A 25,431-nucleotide genomic window follows, 5' to 3' on the forward strand; every position below is an offset into this window, starting at 1 on the left:
TTGCTATGATTATTGTTCTCTCCCCAATATAGGAGAAATAATATGAGAGCAAATACTTACAGGGTTAACACACATATATCCCACCTTAATTCCCCCAGAATATTACCCTAAAAGATTACATTCACAGAATTAAAACCTAATCATTACCCACTACCCCCCTCCTTTCCCTCTCCACAAAGTTACATTCACTCCCATTACAAGCCAGGCAAGCCAAGAACATCAATCACCTTCAAGCCCAGGTCTACAGGACACATTCCACTGAATCTGTTTGTGGACAAAAACCAGGCAACATTGCCAAGTGCTTTAAAATAACACAAGAAAAATAGAACTTGTAAATTGAGGAAAACCCCCAAATATGGTCTGTCATTCAATTACCCTCTAACCCTATACCTAGCTACAAAATGTTTTGTTACCCATCTCCTAAGTAATGGTGATTGATTGTGAAAGCTGACCAAAAGTAACAATGATTCTCCTAACTGGTCATCCCTTAGATCAAGAGGTACTAACCTCCAGATCAACCTATCCATGTAATTTATCTCCATCTCTTGTAGCAACAATGTTTCATTGACTATCTCCTTAGGCTTTGCCTCTGTTGTTAGATTTTATGGAAACATGTATGTAGAAAATTGATTGTATGTGCTCACTGAAAAATATATACTCACTGAACCTATATTATAAATGAACCTCATGCCAGGGCAGAGCACTGTGTGATGCCTGACATAAGATTGAACATGCAGTGCCTCTCATCTGTTATTTGACTGAATCTTCACACTTAGAAGGACCCTCCCCTCCCCTCTGAGAGACAGCTGGAATGGCTCTCAAAGATTATTCATAGTTTTGATTTCTTCATCTGAAAACTGCCTATTGATATCCCTTGACCTTTTTGTCAATTGGGGAATGGCTTGATTTCTTGTAAATTTGACTTAGTTCCTTATATATTTTGTAAATTCTAATTTTGGTTGCATTGGTTTTATTTGTACAAAAACTTTAATATAATCAAACTTAATCATTTTACAGCTTGTAATGTTCTATATCTCTTGCTTGGTAAATTCCTTCCTTTCCCATAGATCTGGCAAGTATACTGTTTTTATGTTCATCTGATTTATTTATGATTTTACTCTTTATATTATCATTTACCCATTTTGAATTTATCTTGGTATAGGGTGTGAGATGTTGATCTAAACCTAAATTTTCCCATGTTGTTTTCTAATTTTCCCAGCAGTTTTCATCAAATAGTGAGTTCTTGTCCCCAAAGCTAGGATCTTTCTGTTTATCGAATGCTACTTTGCTGAGGTCATTTACTCCTAGTGTATTCCATAGATCCACACTTCTATCTGTTAGCCAGTACCATATTGTTTTTTTTAATTTGTTTTGTTTTGTTTTGTTTTTTTGGTTACAATACTCTCTTTATTTCCCTCCCTCCCCTCCATCCACCCTTCTTGCAGCCCACACGCAATTTCCTTGGGTATTACTTGTGTCCTTGATCAGAACCCATTTCCATGTTGTTTACACTAGGATGTTCATTTAGAGTCTCCATCCCCAACCATATCCCTTCGACCCATATATTCAAGGAGTTGTTTTTCTTCGGTGTTTTTATTCCCACAGTGTTTTCTCTGAACGTGGATAGTGGTTTTTCTCCGAGTTGTTCAGGTTCCTCCGAGTTGTTCAGGATCACTGCATTGCCACTAATGGAGAAGTTCATCACATTCGGTTGTACCACAGTGTATCAGTCTCTGTGTACAATGTTCTCCTGGTTCTGCTCCTCTCACTCTGCATCACTTCCTGGAGGTTGTTCCAGTCCCCATGGAATTCCTCCACTTTATTATTCCTTTGATCACAATAGTATTCCATCACCAACATATACCACAATTTGTTCAGCCATTCCCCAATTGAAGGGCATCCCCATATTTTCCAATTTTTGGCCACCGCAAAGAGCACAGCTATGAATATTTTTGTACAGGGCTTTTTCCTTATTATCTCTTTGGGGTACAAACCCAGCAGTGCTATGGCTGGATCAAAGGGCAGACAGTCTTTTAGCTCCCTTTGGGCATAGTTCCAAATTGCCCTCCAGAATGGTTGGATCGATTCACAACGCCACCAGCAATGAATTAATGTCCCAACTTTGCCACACTCCCTCCAGCATTCATTACTTTTCTTTGCTATCATGTTAGCCAATCTGCTAGGTGTTAGGTGATACCTCAGAGTTGTTTTGATTTGCAATTCTCTGATTATAAGAGATTTAGAGCACTTTTTCATATGCTTATTAATAGTTTTGATTTCTTGAACTGAAAATTGCCTATTCATGTCCCTTGCCCATTTATCAATTAGAGAATGGCTTGATTTTTTTGTAAAATTGATTTAGTTCTTTATAAATTTGAGTAATTAGACCTTTGTCAGAGGTTTTTATAATGAAGATTATTTCCCAATTTGTTGCTTCCCTTCTAATTTTGGATGCATTGGTTTTATTTGTATAAAACCTTTTTAATTTGATGTAATCAAAATTATTGATTTTACATTTTGTGGTTTTTTTCTAGCTCTTGCTTGGTTTTAAAAGTCTTTCCTTTTCCAAATTTGGATCTTTGGGCTTATCATAGACTGTCTTGCTGAGGTCATTTATACCATATTGTTTTGATGATCACTGCTTTATAGTACAATTTATGATCTGGTAAAAATGGCCTTTTTTGCATCAAGTGTGAAAGCATATATTAAAACTTTTCTAATTAGATCATGGATGGAAGCAGGTTTTAAAATTGTTCCAATTGGGCTATGTGTGGACGTGTTAGAATAGTTCTATTTGGGCTAGTTAGCTGAGGCAGGTGTTAGAAGTATTCTAATTGTTTATTTTGTGGGAGCACATATTAGACCGTTTCCATTTGTACTGTGTAAGAAAGTAGGGATTAGAACTGTTCTAGTTAGGTGATGTGTTAGAGAAGTTTTCAGCTGTTCCTTTTGGGCCAGTCCATTAGTGAAGGTAGATATTAAAAGTGGTCTAATTGGTCTTTTTGCGGGAGTGCATATTAAAACTATTCCATTTGTACCATATTTGGCAGCAGGCATTAGGGCTGTTCTAATAGGCCATGCATCAAAGCAGGTTTTCTTTGGTTTCTTTTGGGCTGGGGGTAGAAGCAGGGATTAGAAATGCTCCATTTAGACTAGTTATAGGGACAAGTATTGGAACTGTTCCAGTTGGTCCTTTTGTGGAGGCAGGGGTTAGAACTGTTGCATTTGTGACTTGTTGAAGCCCGTATTTGAACTATGCTACTTGGACCTTGTGTGGAACTGAGTATTAGAACTCTATGGGACAAGTATATTGCCTGTATTAGAAAAGTTTCAATCAGAGTGGACTACTCATAGAAGAATACCTTTCAATTATTCTCATTGGGCCATTTGTGGATTCAGAAAGTAGAACTGTTCTTTTAACAACAAGTATGGAAGCCTGTTTTGGAGCTGTTCTAATTGGATCATGTGTTTGATCATTTCATGCAGGGTATTTTTTTAAACCCTTACCTTCCGTCTTGGAATCAATACTGTGTATTGGTTCTAAGACAGAAGAGTGGTAAGGGCTAGGCAATGGGGGTTAAATGACTTGCCTAGGGTCATATAGCTTGGAAGTATCTTCATTCAAATTTGAACCCAGGACCTCCCATCTCTAGGCCTGTCTCTCAATCTACTGAGCTACCCAACTGCCCCCTCATGGTGGTTTTAGAACTATTCCCATAGGGTTATGTATAGAAGTAGGTATTATAATTGTTCCAGTTGCAACAGATGTGGAAGAGTTTATTAGAACTATTCTATTTGGTCCATGCATGGAGAAAATTATAAGTATTCTATTTTGGCCACATGTGGAAGCAGTTATTAGACCCCTTCTATTTGGAAGAATGTATTAGAACTATCCTTTTCTCCTCATTTCAGGGATCCTTAGAATTGTTCTAGTTGGATCAAGTGTCATGGCATGTATTAGAATTATTCCAATTGAACCTATGTGAAAGAAAGTATTGGAACTGTTCCAGTTTGGTCATGTGTGAAAGCAGATATTAGGACTGTATCAGTTGGGTTTTGGGCAGAAGCCATTAGATCTGTTCTATTTGGATGCAAGTATAGGTACTGTTGGACCATGTGTAGAAACAGGTGCTAGAACTGTTCTATTTGGACCATGTAGGAATGCCTATATTAGAAGTGTTCCGTTTGGGACACATATGAGAGATGTTGTTAGGAACATTCATTTTTCCTCATGTGAGGAATCATGCATTAAAATTGTTCTAATTGAATAACTCGAAGAGACATGTTTTAGAAATATTTTATTTGGGTCATGCTTGAAAACAGGTATTAGAACTGTTCTATTTGGGCCACATATAGAAACAGGTTACAGAACTGTTCTAGTTGGGCCATATGTGTAACCAGATATTAGAACTATTTCATTTTGGGTCTAGGGTGGAAGCCAATATTAGAATTGTTGCAATTGTGGAATAAAATAAATATGCAGAAGCAAGTATTAGTATTGTTTCAATTTAGACCTGTTCTAATGGTCCATTTTTGGAAGCAGGTATATGAATGGTTCCTTTTGAGCCATGTGTGAAAAGATACATTAAAATTCTTCTATTTGGGCCATGTGTGGACACAAGTATTAGAACTGTTCCAGTTGTAGATCTTAGAAATGTTCTAATTGGGCCATGTGTTAAAGGAGCTATTAGAACTGTTCCAAATTACCATGTGTGGAAGCTGATAATAGATCTATTTCGTTTGGCCCTTGTATGGAACCATGTGTTGCAGTGCTTCCGATTGATCCGAGTGTAGAAGCAGATAGTAAAATAGTTCCAATTGGACCATGTGTTGAGACAGATATGAGAAGTTTCTAAGTTGTGCCATTTTTGGAAGCTTATATTAGAACTGTACCATCTAGGCCATATCAGGAAGCCTGTCTTTTAGATCTGTATTTTGGATCGTTTGTAGAAGTAGGTGTTAAACTGTTCCAATGGGATTCTTTGCTGAAGTATCATTAGAATTGTCCTATTTTCTCCCTATTTAAAAAATAATATTATAACTATTCCAGTTGGGTCTTGTGTAGAAGAAGTATTCCAGCCAAGTCAAGTCTGCAAGAAGGTATTAGATCTCTACCAGTTGGACCATATTTGGGTCCTGGTATTTGAACTGTTATTATTGAGCTACATGTGGAAGCAGGTCATAGAACTTTTACAGTGTGGCCAAGGGAAGATCAAGTATAGTATCTGTTCCAATGTGGCCACAAGTCAAAGCAATTATTGTAACTTTTAATTGGGCCAGATGTGATATGTGGAATTGGAACTGTTTTATTTGGATCATATGTGGAAGAAGGTGTTAAGAAAGTTCTGCTTGGTCCATGTGTTAATACTGGTATTTGAACTGACAATTTGGGCCATGTTTGGAAGTATTAGAACTATTCCAATCGGGGCCTTTGTGAAATCATGTATTGGAGCTATTCCATTGGAGCCCTGTATAGAAGCAGTTATAACTGTTCCTAATGGGCCATATGTTTCTCTTGTTTGGCAGGTATTAGGAAGACCTAAGTTCAAATTTGGTTTTAAATACTTCATGTCTCTATGACCTTGGGCAAGTCAATTAACCTCTGTTTGCCTCAGTTTCCTTATCTATGAAATGAATATAGTAATAGTACTTACCTCCCAGAATTGATGTGTGGATCAAATGAGATAATAATTGTGAAGTGCTTAGGGGAGTGCCTTGCATTTAATAAACACTATATAAACGTTAGCTTTGATGATGGGGATGATGATGATGATGATGATAGTAATGATAGTAATGGCAATCACCACCACCACTACCACTGCTGAGGAATTTACTGGCTTTGGAATTGAGTGTACCTGGGTTCACATCCAGACTCTGTCACTTACCTATATGATCTAGGTTAAGTGACAACTTCCCTGGTTGCCTTTTTTCCTCCTTTGTAAAATGAGGTAGTTGGGAGTATTTGACCTCTAATAGCCTATCTAATTCTAACTCTCTCATTCTATGCTCCCCTCAACTAGTTAAACTTTAATGACTGTATAGCAAAATAATAATTCATTATGTCATTAATTGTGTCAAAATCACTTATCCATTTTATTTCATTACAACGTTAACTGTACATGTATGCTCAGCTTTTATAGTTGCTCATAGAGCAGAGGATTCCAAGAGTTCCGCCTTCTCATTTTACATAAGAGGAATCCCAAGTCCTGTGGCATTTCAGCCCTTGAATGAGGTGACACAGTAGCACATATCCCAAGTTGTCTGCTCACAACCTAAAAGAAAGAAAACTGGGGAGAACATTGAATTCAACACCTTTCTTTTTAAACTATCTTATGGAGGCATTGACAGATGTTCTGGATTCCCTCAACCTTTGCCAGTGTTTCCCTTTTCTCTTCATCCTAGACTATTTTGCCTTTTGCTGCTATACAAGTACTGAAATTGTGAAATCTAGATTAAGATGTCTTTGTTCAGCTTTGTCTACAAGGACTTTTTAGAAAACCAAGCCAGTGTCTGAAGAGTTAGGAATTTGAGTTCAAATCATCTCTCTTAGACTTTAGCAATTTGGAAATAGGTTATATATTGTATGTATGTTTTTGTTTTTAATATTTCTTTAAGACCATAAAGCTGATGTTAGGATATTAAAATGTGCACTTTGACCATTTTTATTTTTTATTTTTTTCCATTTGAATAAGTTTATTTAGTCAATTTAGAACATTATTCCTTGGTTACATTAATCACATTATTTCCCTCCCTCCCCTCCACCCACCCTTCCTGCAACCAACACGCAATTTCATTGGGTATTACTTGTGTCCTTGATCAGAACCTATTTCCATGTTGTTGTTTACACTAGGATGTTCATTTAGAGTCTCCATCCCCAACCATATCCCTTCAACCCATGTATTCAAGCAGTTGTTTTTCTTCGGTGTTTTTACTCCCACAGTGTTTCCTCTGGATGTGGATAGTGATTTTTCTCGTAGATTCCTCCAGGTTGTCCAGGGTCATTGCATTGCCACAAATAGAGAAGTCCATTACATTCGGTTGTACCACAGTGTATCAGTCTCTGTGTACAATGTTCTCCTGGTTCTGCTCCTCTCACTCTGCATCACTTCCTGGAGGTTGTTCCAGTCCCCATGGAATTCCTCCACATTACCTATTTTTCATTATCAATTATTTGTTTAAGTAGGTCAGGATTGAATCACAGTCAACCCATAACATTTAGGCAGTTAACTTTTGAGGCAGCTGCTCACATTGAAGGCTATGCTCTGCAGAGAAAAAAGTGAGAGGAGTGATGAGTGCATGTTTGTGGATCAGAGTACTTCAGTGAGCTTATTCTCTCCACTGTTGTAAAGAGCTCCCTGTGCATTCTCATTGAACAAAGTGGTAGAGCAGCACATCCTGCTACCCCCTCCCAGGAGTTCTGAGCTCTGCCTCGGGCCAGGAACTCACCTCAGGCATGTGCTTTTCATCTGGAGACTGTTCAAGGAAGGAGAAGGAAGGGAGGCTTTTTACCTCTGAATTCTTCTGACATAGCTGCCTCTACCCCATCCCTTCTTTCTTTGCTCTTCCCTGCATTTTATGAGTTATTTTATGGTCACTGTTAGGAAAAGTATCTATTATCAAATTAATATTTTGTTATGAAGACTTGTATGCCAAAAGGTATATACCCAGTGAATCTAAAAGCTGAAAGGGACCTCAGTGGTTATCAAAAGGAACTTTTACTATAAAATGTTCAACAAGTGATCAGTCTCAGGGCCGTCTGGGTAGCTCAGTGGATTGAGATCCAGGCCCAGAGACAGAAGGTCCTAGGTTCAAATATGACCTCCGACACTTCCTAACTTTGTGACCCTGGACAAGTCACTTGACCCCCATTGCCTAGCCCTTACCGTTCTCCTGCCTTGGAACCAATACACAGTATTGATTCTAAGGTGGAAGGTAAGTGTTTAAAAAAAAAGTGATCAGTCTCCAAGGAGAGTGAACTCACTACTGCAGGAAGCAGTCCATTCCACTTTTGTTTCCACATTCCACATCAAATTCTCATCTGATATCAAACCTAAATTTGTCTCTTTGCAACTTCGTTGTTGTCTTTTTCTTTTTTTGACCTACATGCAGTTCTCTTCAGGTTCTTCTTGTCTCCTTGCTATGCTAATTGATTTTGTATTCAATTTTTCATATAGAATTTATATAATTGGTGCCATTGTAATTTCTAATGTCAGTTATTCATTTTCCATTATCATTAATTTGTTTAAATGAGTTGGACTAAATTCTTTTAATTGTATGATATATCTTTTAGTTTTATACTAATTTTAATTTTGACTCTTTAATAACTTGATCTGATTGCACATAGACAACTGATTCAGGGACCACGTCAATATTGAATCTTCCTGTATCTTAAAATACACCCATTTTCATTTTTATCATATTACTTGGTGCTTACTATGTACCTAGTTTGACCTTAAAGAAAATTAAATATGTAATATTGATAAAATGCAGTCGGACTGATATGAGGATGAGTGGTGCCCGCCTCCCAGGAACTTACCTGCTTTTTCTTTTTTTCCCCAAAAGGTTACAATATTATGTGAGGTCTCTGCATCTTAAATTGTGCCTTCAGCTTTGTTTGCAGAGAATAATTACTTGATGTGGGATTCAGTCCAGCAGAGATTTATTAAGTACTCACCATGAAGGGGACAGATGCTGGATTTACAAATTTAAAATCCCATCTCTCAAGATACTTTGTGTATCTTGTGTAGTAGGAAGATGAGACCTACACACATATAATACAGGTTAGAGGAACAGAAGTTTATAGCAGAGGTAAAATAAAGAGGTATAAGAGATTGGAGAAGGAGGAAATCACAGCACCTGAGGGAACTGGTAATGAGCATTGGAGCTATGGTACTTATAGGACCAAAGGATAATTAGTACTGAAAAGGACCTTCAGAAATTTAGGGGATCATAAAGCTTGGATTTAAATATAGATCCTGGAACTTCAAATTTAGTAATCTTTCTGATATGTTCTGTTTCTCTAGACCTGGAGGGGACCTTCAAGGCCCATCTCTTATTTTTACAGATGAAGGAGAACAGGACCAGGGATAGGAATTGACTTCTCTAAGGTCACACAGGTAACAGAAACAGGATATGAACCCAGATCCTCTAGCTCTTTCTACCCTACTGTGATACTTCTGTCCAATTAAAAGATTATTCTACTCAGAAGTCAACTTGGGTGACTTAATTTATAGAGCTTAGTATACTAGAAAGTATTTTAATCTCAGAGGTCACAGAATCAAGTTTTCTGTGTCTATCAATTGCTATTTTATTAGATGAGGTAAATATAACTCTTGTAAGATATATGGCAATGCAATAAACATTTGGAATTAGGTTTCTCATAAATGGACATTCAAATAATCCTTAGCAATCTGTATTTATTGGTTGTATATGCACATGAAAATCCTCTTCCAGTAAGATCAAGAATGCTCCTAGGGAAGCTGGGCATTGTATATTTGTAATGAAAAATAGTAGGAATAAATATTGTTGAGTACTACCAGGATTTAAACAATAAAATTGAGTAAGAAAGGGTTTATCCCTAATGCTGCTGGGCATGGAAAACCAAGTGTAGAGAAAAATGAGGCAGGAGGGAGATTATAGATTTTGATGGTGATTTTGGAATTCTTTCTTGTGCCTAATTTCACTTCAATGTACAACTTTTCTTTGATACAAGTGTATATTATTAGCGTGTCCAAGTTGATCAGCCAGAATTAGGTTTTTGTTTTTCAGTTGGAAGAATAGGAGGAATTTTCTGAGTTAAATGGAGAAGAGTAAGAGGAAAAAGGAGAAGAGTTAGAAGATGGGAATACACTCGGAATACTGCATCTTCAGAGGTTTCAGTTAGGAGCATGTAGGTGGTAAAGGGGAGGAATAGCATTATGCAACTGGTCATTGATATTTTAAAATTCCTTTTGGGACCCTTGACTCAGGTGAACTTTTTACCTTATCTTGCCTGGAACCATGTCACAACCATGCCAGTTTCTCCCATTCTCCAACGCTACCTTCCCTTTTTGTTATCTTTTTTAAAAGTTTTTCTTTTAACTTAAACATAAAAATGAAACATTTCTATATAAGCAATAGAAACCAAAGAAATATGAAAACCATAAATTTTTATTTCTACTAAGTAATTTTTAAAAAAGCATGTAATAGATTTTACACTTTATTTTCAAAACTGTTCTGCTTATTTGTGATTCCTTTTGTGCCCTCCCTGCATTTTGGACTTCCTTGATTTCTCCAGCAGCCCTCATATTGTACTTCTTTGACATTTCTATCATCCTCCCTTGCTTAGTACCACTCCCCTCCCCTCCCCTTTCAGTTTTCTTTTGTATGTTGTTTTCCCCCCTTAGATTTGTAAACCTCAAGGTCAAGGACTGTCTTTGTCACTTTAGTATTTGTATCCCCAGTGTTTAGCCTAGTACTTGACACATAGTAGGTGCTTGATAAATATTTTAACTACTATACAATTTTTAAAATGTTAAAATAGCTTTCCTTTAAAAACTCACTTTTGCTAATCTCCCTTCTTATTCCTTTATCCCTGATTAAAAATGGAGAGGACCCCCCCCCCTTTTTTAAACCCTTCCCTTCCCTCTTCGAGTCAATACTGTGTATTGGCTCCAAGGCAGAAGAGTGGTAAGGGCTAGGCAATGGGGGTGAAGTGACTTGCCCAGAGTCACACAGCTAGTGTCTGAGAAGAAAACCCCTTGTAACAAATAGTATAGTCAAGCAAAACAGATCCACACAATGGTGATATATATCAAAAAATCTATGTCTGTGAAGCTTGTGTCCATCACCACTCCTTGGTTAGGAGGTGAGTATAGACTCCAGTATAGATCTTCTGGAACAGTTTGTTTTAGTTTGCATTTCTCTAATCAGTAATTTAGAACACGTTTTTATATGACTATTGATAGTTTTATTTTTTTCTCTGTAAATTGCCTGTTCATATCCCTTAGCTATTTATCAGTTAGAGAATGGTTCTTATTCTTATAAATTTGACTCAGGTCCCTCTGTATTTGAGAAATGAGATCTTTATCTGGGAAATTTACTACAAAGATGCCGTCCTTTCCTTTACAGTAGTAGCTGTTAAATCTTGTGTGATCCTGACTGTGGCTCCAGAGGATTTGAATTATTTATTTATTGATTCTTAGGAGTATTTTTTCCTTCACCTAGGAGTTCTGAATTTGGGCTATAATATTCCTGGGAGTTTTCATTTTTGAGATTCTTTTAGGAGGCAACTGGTGGATTATTTCAATTTATACTTTGTCCTGTGATTCTAAGATATCTGGGTACTTTTCCTTTATAATTTCTTGAAATACAGTGTCTGGATTCTTTTTTACTTTGTGGCTTTCTGGTATTCCAGTGAACCTTAAATTATCTCTCCTTAGTCTGTTTTATTGGTATATTTTTGTTATGAGATATTTAACATTTTCTTCTATTTTTTCATTCTTTTGACTTTGTCTTACTATTTCTTGACATCTTATAAAGTCATTAGCTTCCACTTGGCAAATTCTAGTTTTTAAGGAGTTATTTTCTAAATTTTAAAAAATATTTTCCATGTTTACATATTTCATTTTTCTTTCCCTCCTCCTTCCCAGATCCAATGATCACTTCCACTGGGTTATACAAATGTTATCACTTACACCTATTTCCATATTATTCGTTTTTGTGATAAAGCAGTCTTTTAAAACCAAAACCCCAAATCATGTATCCATATAAATAAATGTCATTTGTTTTTTCTTCGGTGTTTCTACTCCCACAGTTCTTTTTCTCAGTGTGGATAGCATTCTTTCTCATAAGTCCCTTGGGATTGTCTTGTATTAGCAAAGTCCATTACATTGTATTGTTCCACAGTGTTTCACTTTCTGTGTACAATGTTCTCTTGGTTCTGCTCATTTCGCTCTGCATCAATTCCTGGAGATTCTTCCAGTTCTTAAAGAAATCCTCCAGTTCATCATTCCTTATAGCACAGTAGTATTCCATCAACATCATATACCACAATTTATTTAGCCATTCCCCAATTGAGGGTCACTCTCATTTTCCAGTTTTTTGCTACCACAAAGAGTGCAGCTATGAATATTTTTTGTACAAACATTTTTCCTTATTATCTCTTTCAGGTATAAACCTAGTAGTGGTATTTCTGGATCAAAGGGTGTACTTTTTTTAAGGCCCTTTGGGCATAGTTCCAACTTGCCTTCTAGAATGGTTGGATCAATTCACAACTCCACCAGCAATGCATTAGTGTCCTAATTTTGTCACATACCCTCCAACATTTATTATTTTCCTTTACTATCATATTGGCCAATATGCTAGGTTGTGAATTGGTATCTCAGAGTTGTTTTGATATGCATTTCTCTAATTATGAGAGATTTGGAACATGTGGAGTTATTTTCTTTAGTGAGGTTTTTAAAACCTCTTAATATTTAGCTGATTTTAAGTAGTTATTTCATTTATTATTATTTTTTGTGCTGATTTTAACCAAGCTGTTACTTCTCTTTTTATAGTTTTCTCAAACAGCTCTCATTTCTTTTCCTAGTTTATCCTCTACCTCTTATTTGATTAAAATACACACACACACACACACACACACACACACACACACATACACATTTTGCTTTTTAAAAAAAATCTCCAACTCTTCTAGAAATTCTTGAAAGTCATATCCAATATGATTTTTTCTTTGAGGCTTTGCTTGTAGATGTTTTCAAGTCATTACCTTCTAAGTTTGTATTTTAAATTTCCCTGTCACCACAGTAGCTTTTAATGTTTTTGTTGTTGTTTGCTTGTTTTTCCAGCCTATTTCTTAACTTTGTACTTTATATTGGCCTCTACTCACTTCTGGTTGGAGGGGGTGGGGCAGAATAGCTGCCCTGAGCTTCTATCTTTTATGTCTTCTGATGTTTTCACAGCTCATTCTGAGGTACCTGTAAGTTTTTTATGCTTCCAAAGTAGTGTAATCTAGGGAGAGTTGTATTTCACCGTTTTCTTGATCTGCAAATACCCAATCCAATTTTAGTGTGCTTTTTTCTTTCTTTCTTTTTTGTTTTAAATGTGGTTGAGTTTCTATAGATTGCTTTTAGAGTCAGCCACAGTTATGCTGCTGGGAGGTTCTACAGGTTTAGAGTTATTCAACTGCTGGCTCTCTTTTCTTTTTTTTTCTCCCAAATTTATTCTACAGCAGTCTTACCTGAAGGGCTAAAGGTTAGAACTGAATCTCCACCCTGTTCTTGGGCTCAGAGTTTCACAGTTATGGTGCTGAAAGTTGTTCCTTGTTCTTTGCACAGGTAGGGCCACTATTCTCTCATGACCATGACTTCTCCTCTCTTTCCGGGAATTCTAACTCAGATGTAGGTAATGGTCAATAGAGTCATAAAATAATACTTGTCCTCCCTCAATGACACATTTCTGGCATCTCTTTCTGACCTAGGCCAGAAAAATGACTCACTGATTTTCTGTTGGCTTTCTTAATCAGACTTTGATCTGGTGTTCTTTATTGGTTGTTGTTCTTGTAGGAGAGGATGTGAAAGAGCTACAAAACTATCAGCTCTCATTCTGCTATGTTGGCTCCACTTCCCATTGATATTTTTGAAACACTGATTATTTAGGCCATGGTCATGGATGCTGAGGTGAGACAGCAGGTGGTTCAGTGATAGAGCACTGGGCCAGGAGCAGGGAAGACGAGTTCAAATCTAGTTTCAGACAGATATTAGCTGTGTGACTCTAGGCAAATCACTTAGCCTTTGTTGAAAATGGCAAACCACTCCAGTATCTTTGCCACGAGAAACCCATGAACAGCATTAGGATGCTATGGTCCACAGGGTCATGAAGAATCGACCACAACTAAATGACTGAACAACAGTATAGATGCTTATCATTCTTTCCGCTCTCTTAAGAGTTCAGTTTTGAAAAACCCAAACTAAGACCAAAGTATGATTTGCTCAGAAAACAATTTTTAAAATGGTTTCTCTTATTGAAATCTATCAGCTAGTTAAAGAGTAGTGCTGAATGAAGCTAATAGTAATATTTGTTGTTTAGTCATTTTTCAGTCACGTTGGACTCTTTTGTTAACTCCTATTGGCAAAGATAGTGGAGTGGCTTGCCATTTCCTTTTCTAGCTCATTTTATAGATTAAGAAACTGATACAAACAGGGTTAAGTGACTTGTCTAGGGTTATGCAGTTAGGAAGTATCTGAGGCCATATTTGAAGTCAGGAAAAGGCCCAGCACTCTTTCTATTGTGCCACCGAGCTTCCTTAGTAGTGATATTAACTGGTATTTATGTAGCGCTTTGAGGTTTACAAAGTGCTTTGCAAACATTCTCTCATTTATTTCTCACAACAACCCTGAGAGGTAGGTAATGTTATTATCCCTATCTTACAGATGAGGAAACTGATGCAAACAAGTTAAGTGACTTCCCCAACTCACACAGCTAGTAAGTATCTTTGGCAGGATTTGAATTCAGATCTCCCTAACTCCAAGTCCTGCACTCTGTCTACTGTACCACCTAGCCATCTACTACAGTGAGAAATCATAAGTTTTTTGCATGCCAATGTGTCCATTATTTCAGTTGAGCATTCAGAAATTATGGTTAAGAAATAAATGTTAAAAAAACAAATAATGACACATGCTTTATACATGATAGCACAGTGATAATAATAATGATGATAAAGTAAGCCAAAAAATGGAGACCTAAATAGAGACTTGATATTGACATCCTGAATTATGAGCAAGTCAAAGAACACATTATAGAAACAATAGCTGTGAAAGAGAGTAACGAGATATCTTAACATGAGATGCAGCTAGAGTAGTCTTTATAGGGAAAGAATACCCCTGAGAACATACATTACTAAATTAGAAAAGCAGTATTAATGTAGTAACTATATGGTCAGCTTGCTCAGTTTCCCTTAGTTTGGATAAAATTTTCCCCCTCTTTTTTCCTCTTTGTTTTAAGGAGTCACTTGCTGAGGAGGACCCAGGGGCAGGATACATTGGAAATGGTGGTGATATAAAACCTAACAATATTAATAAAAGTGTACTTTAAACAATTTTTAAAATCAAGAAGTAACCCCCAAATAAGCTCAAATGAGGAAATCTTGAAAAATAGAGAAATGGATAAATTGGCAATCAAGAATATAGGATTGATTAAACTAAAAGCAAACTAAAAGCTATTTCTTTGAAAAACCTAATAACAGTATCTCAACATTTTCCAAGGCTGCAATTGTGATTATGGCCAGAGCAGGAAGGGAACTAACAGTAGTAAATGCTAAAATGGAACAAAAATAAAATAGAGCAAAAGAGAAGTAGTTGGAAAGCATATAAAAGTCAGTTTAGAAGAGGTGCCTGAAAAAGGGAAGATGACTTTGGGGAGGCAGGGTATGGGGAGTGGGAGTGCTGCTGAGAATTAAAATTCAAACCCAAACTGAAAACCTTGGAGGGAGCTGCTTCCCAAGCGCACGACTTTGGTACTTTGAATGAGTGAATGCAGTTGTTTTACTCCAGACAAGCTGTGTGTTCCTTTTTTTTTTCTTTTTTACTCAGTTTATCCAAGTCCTACCTGAAGTAATTTGTGACTTTCAATTTATATTGCTTTATGGAAAATAAAAGAAATATTATTTGAACATTGAACACCTAGTAATCCTCATTACTGTTTTTCTCTCTTTAACAGATTTCTGACCCATTCAGACAAACCTCATGGAAGCATTTTGGGGCACACCATTCAAGACAGTTACTTGAGATTACAAAGGTAAGATTAAAATAGTGTTTCCTACTCTGTTACAGCTAGGGGGGAAATGTGCAAGCCCTTAAAGCATTTTCCAATTTATGTTATGTGTTTTACATCTCTTGGATAATTCCCCTTTTCATGTTTCCTAAGTACTTGTGAGATGAATAGGAAGTTATATTTCTGCCCCTGGGAATGGAGAAAAAAAATCTGCACTGAAATATTGTGTGTGCATGTACCCACCGCCTTCCCCCATTCAGCCCCTTGAGAAATGCTCCTGAATTTCTCAAAATCAGTGCCAACTAGAACAGCATGTTCAAAAAGCTCTTATAAATGTAATGGCAGTTTGTGGACATTCACATTTATCCTGGCGGTTTGTATGTGATATGTGGAATGCGGTGAGTTTTTTAAGGGATTGATGCTTCTTTCAAAGATTCCTGGTTAGCAAGCAGAGGGCTGGGGAGCTCTCTGTGTTAGAGCCCACACCAAGGAATGCAGCTGAGTTTGCATCTTGGATTTGGTCATTGGTAACTGAAAAGCAATTTGAGACAATTGCCAATGCTTTAAAAAGACACAGGTGAATCTTCTGGATGGAAGTGGGCTCCAGAATTGGAAACTAATCCAAATCCTGCTCCTCTGCTTTTGAAGCTGAATTGTTTGAGGCCCCGCTATGTCATTTCATGCGCAGTCCTTTGCCTTTGGTGAAGGTCAACTTGACCTTGGACATTCATTTGAACCTATAACATCCCTTGTTATCTTCTGCCTTCGGGGAAAACTGCTTATTTAGGGAGTTTATCAGGTCAGAAATCTCTTTTCTGTATTTTCTGCTTATAAGTTTAATCCCAAAGCCAGTAAATAATTTTGAGTAATAGCTTCTTATTGGTTTGAACTCTTGAGACTAAAGAGGGTCATCATCTCTCATAGATTGGCTTTGGCTCAAAGCTGGCTCTCTGCTGATCTTTATATGTATCTGTGTTCGCAAAGCACTTTACTCTGATTAATGAATTATTGATAATTGTGGCTTCTGCAGAGGCATAATTAATTTCCTGCTTTTCATTAGGTGGCTGTGGTTGTGACAATGCTTTTCTTTTTAAACAAATTGAAACAACATTACACTATCTGGGCCACATGTGTCTCACTTACTTCTATTTCCCCCTGTTGTTGTATTTTTGTATTTTTCTTAGCTGAGGAACACTTTTTTTTTGCTCTGATGCTTGGCCCCATGCACCCTCTTCCCCCTCACCTCCCATTAGTGTTGTATAATAGTCAGGAAAGTATTTAACTGATTCTCAAGTGCTATTGTAAAATGTGTGCATCTGTCTTTCTTTATCATTTTCAAATAGTTCAGTATGCATGTGCACAGATAACAGAAAGGCTACTGGATTATAGAGTCTAAAGGACTCAATTTGAATTCAAGCTCCACTAATTTTTAGTTTATTAGACTTTAGGGGAGTCACTTCTTTTTGACTTCAGTTTTCTCAGCCTCATAAGGGTTTTATGGATTTGTTGTGAGGAAAACTCTACAGACCTCTCAAAGGGCTATAGTATATAGAAATGTCAAGTTCAATTTCTGATCAGTAATGATAGGCAGCCATGGCTTTGTCAAAAATGTCTGGCTTTGAGTCTGGACTCTGATACTTACCATCTTTGTGACCCTGAGTGAGTCCCCACCTCCTCGGGGCCCTCTTTTCTTATCTTTAAAGGAGAGGGTTGGACTAGATGACAGCTAAGAGTCATTTCAGTGTTCAGTTCTGTGATCCCATCATAGGGGAAAAGAACTGATGCTAAATTAGATACAGTCACTGTACTTGAAGAGCTAGATGTAGACAGTGGCCCTGGATCTTAGGAAAGCCTCTTTACCAATTGGGGCATACTAAATCAGCTTGACTGTAGTGGTGAAACAGTCGAAGCCACATTGTCTTAGCACTTCTTGGCTTCTCATAGGACGTAGACCTAGAAAGAATCTTAGAATTCATCTTAAGAAGCTGAAAAGTGAGGCCCAGAAAAGAGAATTGCCCAGGTCATAGGAGCATACATTTAGAGCTAGAAGGGACCTCACAGCTCATCTAATTCAACCTTTTTCTTTATAAATGAGGAAACTGAGGTCCCAAGAGGCTAAGTGTCATCACCAAGGTCAAACCTTTTTTAAGAGGCAGAGTGTGGCTTCCAGGTCATAGTCTGTAACTCCCTCCCCAGGGCTAGGTCTTGAGCACCTCCCAGAATAAGCACATTTTAAGCCTTACCAACTGATTCACTTATTTGAAGCAGTACACCAAAAAAATCTCATTAAAGTTAAGGGCAAGGACATTGTTTTGTTATAGTGGAGTTTTGTTCAAGTGAATTTATTACCAGCAATCATATTTCCATATTGCAGTAGGGCCCCTTGATTAAATGGAAGGGACATCCAGCCTCTGCTCTGTGGTGCAAAGGAAACACCCATCATTTATCCCACGACAAACCATTTCTGCTTCTTGAACTGGATCATGTTGTGGATAGTTTGGGAGTGTCTGAAGGGAATTTTTGAGGATGGAAGAGGAGAGGGGATTTGGGAGAGTTTCACTAATAATTGCTGCTTGCTGACAGCACAATAGAAGTCGAAACAGCTCAGCTGTCATCCTTCGTACTACCTACAATCAAGTATAACCATTAGAGCCCTATGGATGGGGGATATAGAAACCACTAACTGTTTATTGTTAGTCTTTATTATAATTTTTATTTCTTAATCATCATTGCTTATTATTAATAGATCTTTTAAGCAGAAGGACAATTTTAGAAGGTATCCCTTTTTATTGTGCAAGTCTTAGAAATGAGGCTTTGAACCTGAATCAGATTCTACTAAATAACTAAATAACCATTTCTCTGGGCTAGCCAAGCCAGTTCCTAAGAATGGGTTTCTTTGATCATTTCCAAAATCGGAGATTGTTGAATAACTCATGAATTTTTGGTGTCATATCCAACCAGGGATGCCAGACGTGGCCATTGGTAGAAAAGAGGACGTGTTGGCACGGTCATGCAGGAGGAGGACTGCATTCAGACCCAAAGGAAGGGGTAAGAGGAAGTGATTAAATGTTTCTGGAAATTCTCATTCATCATTCTCTTTATAAGATGCATTCTTTAGTATCTTTTTTGCTATTTTGTACTAGAAAAATGTGGTTAGTCCAGTTAATTGCATTTTTTTTGTATATTGTTAAACCACAGATTTGATATTTGTGGTCTAGGTGCCAGTCATATGCTTTCAAGTTAAACTTTCTAATTTTGCAATATCACATCAATGGTGGTTGTTGAACCTGGCCTTGTCAGCAAGGCGGTTAATTAGTAATATAATTACATAAGGTTTATGGAATGTGGGTCCCCTCCTTCATTGGCTTGCTTTGAAGCCTAATGTAATTTTCCCCCTTTTCCCCCCACATCTATTAATTTATTTGTGTAGAATTAATTATAATAATAGCTCACACTTATATAGTACTTAATGTGAACTAATAGAATAATAGCTTTGGATTTAGGATATGGATTCAAATCCCAGCTCTGCCCTTTTCATTTGACCATGACCAGCCCCAGGTGTACTTCATCTGTACTAGGTCATGACTCGGAGGTTATCATCTCCATCCTACAAATGCACAACCTCAAATTCAGACTTCCCCAGAGTCATACAGCTAATTGGAAGTATTGGAGCCACATTTGAATGTTGGTCTCCAGACTGCAAATCCACTGTGCTACTACCAGTATCACTAGATACCGAAGCTTCTGTCTGTCTATAATCATGGAGTCAAAGTAAAGGTGTGGAACCATTGCCGTGTTTTGTAGAATCCAGGCTCTCTTTAGGACAGCTAGTGGCATACCTCTGTCTCCTCTTTGGAAGGCTTGATTTTCACTCCATTTCTTTTGAGTAGATTCATCCCCTACTGGTAATATACTTTCTCCTTCATCATCTTGTCCCTTTTCTCTCCTTCAGCTGAGCATAGTGTGTAGCATCTCCAGACAGAACTGAAACATTGCCAGTGGTGGGAGAAAGGACATCCTTTCCCTGGCTTGCTTTTCAGTGTCTCTGTCCTAGCTCTAGGGGGGGAGGGGAACAAGCATTTATTAGGGCCTCATTTAAACAGTAAACATCTACTATATGCCAGCCACAGTGCTAAGCACTTCACAGATACTGTCTCATCTCAACCCTGAGAGATAGATGTAATTATGATCACCATTTTGTAGTTGAGGAAACTGAGGCAGTCAGAGGTGAAGTAATATGCCCAGAGTCACACAGCTAGGAGGTGTCTAAGGCCAGATTTGAACTTGGGTCTTCCTGAGTTTGAGAGGCCTTTTCTAGCCACTGTATCATCAAGTTACTTCATATTCTCACTTATGTCCCATTTTGATCTATCATTATTCTTTATAATTTCTCATAATTTTTATGAGGAGCTAGGTGGTACAATGGATAGAACACTGGACCTGGAGTCAGGAAGATCCAAGTTCAAATCTGGCCTTAGACACCTCCTAGCTGTGTGACTCTGGGCATATTACTTCACCCTATCTGCCTTAGTTTCCTCATCTGTAAAATGGGCTGGAGAAGGAAATGATGAACCACTTTCTGCCAAGAAAACCCCAAAATGGGGTCATGAGGAGTTAGATCCAATTGAACAACAACAAATTATTATCTTAGAAAAAGGCAAGTATCCAGGGAAGGATTACATCTAAACAATGAGATGTGTTGCATCTTGCCAGATGTATTTTTTTTTCTGTTTTAGAATCCTTCCCTTTTGTCTTAGAATCAATACTCAGTATTAGTTCCAAGGCAGAAGAGCAGTAAGGGCTAAGCAATGGGGTTTAAGTAACTTGCCTAGGGTCACATAAGTAGGCAGTGTCTGAGGCCCTGATTAGAACCTGGGACCTCCCATCTCCAGACCTGGCTCCCTATCCACTGAGCTACCTAGCTACCCCCTCATTGTATTCATTTTAATATGGTATGTGTGGAGCATATTAATTAGTCAAGAAGCTTAATTCCATGCTTACCATGTGCCAGATACTGTGCCAGATGCTGAGAATACAGAAAACATTTTTCTAGGAAGCAAGCAATTCGAAGAGATGGGTTCTTGAGTTGGCTTGGACCAGTATGGCTGGACTGTAGCAGGAATGAAGAGTGAAATCTGAGAGGATAGAAAGGAACCTGAGGCCAGGATGTGAAGAATACTAAGATCCAAAGAAAGGAGTTTCCCTTTGATCCTAGAGAGTGAGGGTGAGGAATGGTGGGTGATGACATGGTCAGACCTGTACTTCAGGAAGCTCCCTTTGGCCACTGCATAAAGGATGGACTGGAGAGGGGGAGAGACTTGTGACAGGAGCACTAACCTGTTGCTCTTTCATTAGTTCTGTTGAGAAGTGATAAAAACCTGAACTAGGGTGGTGGCTATATAAGTGGAGAAGTGTTGTAGAGACGGAAATGATATTTGACAATACATTGGACCTATGAGGTTAGTGAGAAATTTTTAAAAGTTCTATTTGTCAAATTTTAATTTATTACTTTTAATTTGCAAAAAACCCATTTTCTCTTCCTCCCACCGTTACCCATTAGGGAAAAAGCCAAAATCCTTGTAACAAATATACAGTCAAGTCAAATTTCTGAGCTGGCCACATCCCCAAAATATAAAAAAGACCCATCTATTACAAGATGGTAAATCCCAGTGGCCATTTCCTCATTAGGATATTTAGTCCTTAATTTGAAAAATTATATTGATTATAATAAAAACTTTAGTTTTTTGTTTTTATTTTGAACTCATTCACAATAAAAAACATTTCCATATACACAGCAGAACACAAAAAGAGGATTACATGAAACCGTGAATCTCAATTTTATACTTTTTTAAAAAGTATAAATTGGTAAACATTCACTAAGTACCTACTATGTGCCAGGCACTGTGCCTAGTATTGAGGATACAAATCTATACAAAGCAAGCTACATAGAATAACTAGGTTGTTAGGGTACAGAATAAATTCTATACATTACTTTCAAAACTGCCCTTCTTGTCTGTGGTGCCCTCTAAGTATCCTTCTGTTCTCTTTTATGCATTTAAAGAAATATTTCAGTCCTTTCCCTTCCTTTTATGGATATCAGCATTGTTGTTCTACCTCTCTCACCCCCATTAAAAAACTGTGAGAAAGGGGAAAAAATTCCTTGTAACAAATAAACATAGTAGAGAAAATGAGTCATCTCAGTGCTCATGCCCAAGGATATCTCTTTGGGTTCCTTTAAGGGTAACATGCTTCATCATAGGCTGCTCTGGAGATAGACTTGTGTAGTACATTGACCAGAGCTCTTCCGTCTTTTCCAGATGTTTTTCTTTACAATGTTGTTCTTATATTATTTGTTCTTCTGACTCTGCTTTCTTTGCATTGGAAGACTCTATGGTCACCTCTTTTGTCATTTCTTATGGGGCAGTGATATTCATGTATCAGTTCGTTCTGCCATTCCCCAATTAGTGAGTGCCCCCCTGGAGTCTAGTTTCTTTTATTTTCTTTACCTTTTCTTCCCCATTTTGCTTCCTTGTGACTGCCTCCATTCCTCCCACTTCCCATCCCCACTTTTTTCTTTGATGAGTTTGTTTGACATGTTTCTACCCCAAACGTGTGTGTGTGTGTGTGTGTGTGTGTGTGTGTGTGTGTGTATTCACCGCTCTCTTATATGTTTTGATTTGAGAAATCTTCATGGGATGCCTGCTTTCCTCACTTTTCCATGTTTGTATACTCTTTCATGTACCACAATTATTAGAAATAGCATATTTCAACATTTTCCTTCTCTTCACTAGTATATATATTTTAAACTCTTCCTTTTGGTTTTAGAACCGGTAATACTACATATTGATTCTAAGGCAGAAGAGAAGTACAGGCAATGGGAGTTAAGTGATTTGCCTAGGATCACACAGCTAGGAATTGTCTGAGGTTACATTTGAACTCAGGGCCTCCTATCTCTAGGTCTGGCACTCAACCACTGAGCCACCTGGCTACCACCGACTGTATACTTTTTATCTTTCATTCTGTTTTCCCCTTTCAGAGTCTTAGAACAGATTAAATCTGCTCTCCTGTTCTATTATTTTCATATTGAATGCCTTCAAATACCCTTCTGAGGACATTAAGATTCTGAAGAAGCCCTTGTTTCTTTTCCTTAATAGAACATCCTACAGCCCTTCCAGTTACTCAGCTTTACCTTTCTAGGTTTTTCTGGACTCTTCCTGCTCAGCTCTGATCTCTTCTCCCCAACTCATTCCTCTTTAGTAATATTTTATGTTTTCCCCAATTCAGTGTAAAAACAGTTTTTGGCATTTGTCTTCTAACATTTTGAGCTCCAAATTCTCTCCCTACTTCTTCTCCACCCTCCCTGAGATAAGAAATTTAAAGTAGTTTTGCATTGATAATACATGTATAACCCAGATCAAATTGCTTGCCAGCTCTGGGGGAGGGAAGAAGAGAGGGAGACGATTTGGATCATATAACTCTGGAAAACTTATGTGAAAATTTGTTATTACATGTAATTGGTAAAAAAGAAAAAAGAAAAATCTAAAAAATAGTAGTCATGTGCTGTCATACAAAACATATTTCCATATTTGTCATGTTATGGAAGAAGACATATTAACAAAAGAGAAAAATGGTCTGCTTCAGTCTGCATTCAGACTCCATCAGTTCTTTCTTTGGAGGTAGGGAGCATTTTTCATCATGAATCTTTTGGGATTGTTTTATTTTATTTTTATTTTTTAATTTTAATTTTAAAATATTTTTCCATGTTTCCATGATTTATTTTCTTTCTTTCCTCTCTTCCCTTCCCCCCTCCCAGAGCCGGCAAGCAATTCCACTGGGTTGTACAAATGTTATCACTTGATATTTATTTCCATATTATTCGTTTTTGCTATAGAGCAATCTTTTAAAGCCTAAACCCTTGGGTATTGTTTTAGATCAGTGTGTTGCTGAAAATAGTTAAGCTATTCACAATTGTTTGTCATACAGTATTGCTGTCCCTATGAACAGTATTCTTCTGGTTCTGCTCACTTAACTCTGCATCAGTTCATGTAAGTTTTTCCAGGTTTTTCTGAAATCTTCCCAGTCATCATTATCTCTGATCTTTTCATTAAAAATGCTTGAATGTTTTCTGTTCCATTAAAGGTACATTTTCCTCCCTGTTGGGAGGAAATTTCTATCACAGCTTTGTGATAGAAACTGTCCTTGGTTCTAAACCTATCATTTTTGCTTTTTTGAATATTATATTCCACTGTTTCTTCTGGTTTTTAGTAGAAGATTCTAGGTATTTTGTGATCCTATGGTACTTAAACTGCTTCTTCCTAGTAGGTTGCACTATTTTTCTTTGATGTGGGAACTCAAGATGTTGGCTGTTACATTGGGGCCCCCCTTTTTATTACAAATGTTTACAAATCCAAACAAAACAAGCATTTCCATATATAAAAATAAAGAAAATATTCCATAAATAAAATCAGACATCTTCTATATGTCGAATTTACTTCTCTTCATATCTACTTAATAGATATTTTCCTAACCCTCCCTGCATCACATAGGAAGGAAAATGATGGCGAACCTATGGCCCGGGTGCCAAAAATGGCATGCTGAGCACACTCTGTGGGCACTCAGCCACATTCCCTCCCCACCTCCCTGCATCTCCCATCCCTGAGTTCATTAGAAAGGCAGAGGGACTCAGGCGGAGCTGCTCCCTTCCCCTTCTCCACCATGTCTGATGAGTGAGCTCAGGGAGGAGGTCACATGATTCCTAGCTGCTTTGCACATGATGCTCTGGATTGTCCCAAGCAGCTTTGAAGTAAGGCAGTGTGCCAAGAGTTAAACACTTCAGAGAAGGGAGAGAGAGCAACAAGTGTCCAGCAAGAGAAAGAGTGCTTCCTGTGTCCTCTTTCTCATAAAGCCAGTTTTTACCACTCCTCCTGGGACTCTCTAGTTGCACAGACTTAATCTCAGGTTGGGTCCAATTCTGTCTTTTTGCCATTTCACTGGTATGGAGACTTCTGTCAACCCCTTCCCTACACTAGGATGCCAGCATGACAGGCAGTCAAAGGGTGGGACTAATACTGATCAAAGATGGGTTTTCAAATGGAATATGGGGTTAAATTTATATTAAATTGATGTAAGGATCTTCATAAAGTATATTCCAAAAACTTCCCATAATTCTCCATGCTGGTGGACCATTTTTTTAATTCTTGCTGCTTCTAAAACACTATACTACATTCTCAGGATTCAGAGGTAAAAAAAATTGACACAAATCTTGTTTTTGAGGAGCTTGCATTCTATTTGGACAAGCAAGAGGGAGGCTTAGGGGAAACCAAGATAAGACATATATGCATGGAGAGGGGGAACAAACGAAAGATCTGTCCTTATGTACAGGGTTCCTTTCAGCATTGTGGGGGTTAGGGATGCAGCATCCCAGATACCTTAAAATCCATGTAAAAATGTTTGGCTTTTCCTTTGTACCAGAGAAGTTTGAATTTTTTCTTTTAATTTTATGAGGTTTTTATATTATCTTATTGTAAAATTTGGGCAATTGTGTATATTTATGGTACTAAAAGATAAAATATGTTGATATGATACAATACTCTGCATATATTTTATGTATTTTAACCCCTTCCTTCTGTCTTAGAATTAATGTTGTTCCAAGAGTGGTAAGGGCTAAGCAGTGGGGGTTAG

General features: G+C 37.6%; 1 protein-coding gene across 1 annotated transcript in view; it reads left to right on the forward strand.

Annotated features, from left to right (window-relative positions):
- The window catches only part of ABCB7 (ATP binding cassette subfamily B member 7), a 139,432-nt gene that overhangs the window by 55,352 nt on the left and 58,649 nt on the right, over positions 1-25,431 (forward strand). The window contains exons 2-3 of the mRNA XM_007505622.2: positions 15,697-15,774; positions 18,712-18,798. Coding sequence (XP_007505684.1) covers positions 15,697-15,774; positions 18,712-18,798 — 165 coding nt within the window. The remainder of the gene's footprint in view (positions 1-15,696; positions 15,775-18,711; positions 18,799-25,431) is intronic.

Source organism: Monodelphis domestica, chromosome X, assembly GCF_027887165.1.
Source record: "Monodelphis domestica isolate mMonDom1 chromosome X, mMonDom1.pri, whole genome shotgun sequence".
NCBI classification, from domain to species: Eukaryota; Metazoa; Chordata; class Mammalia; order Didelphimorphia; family Didelphidae; genus Monodelphis; species Monodelphis domestica.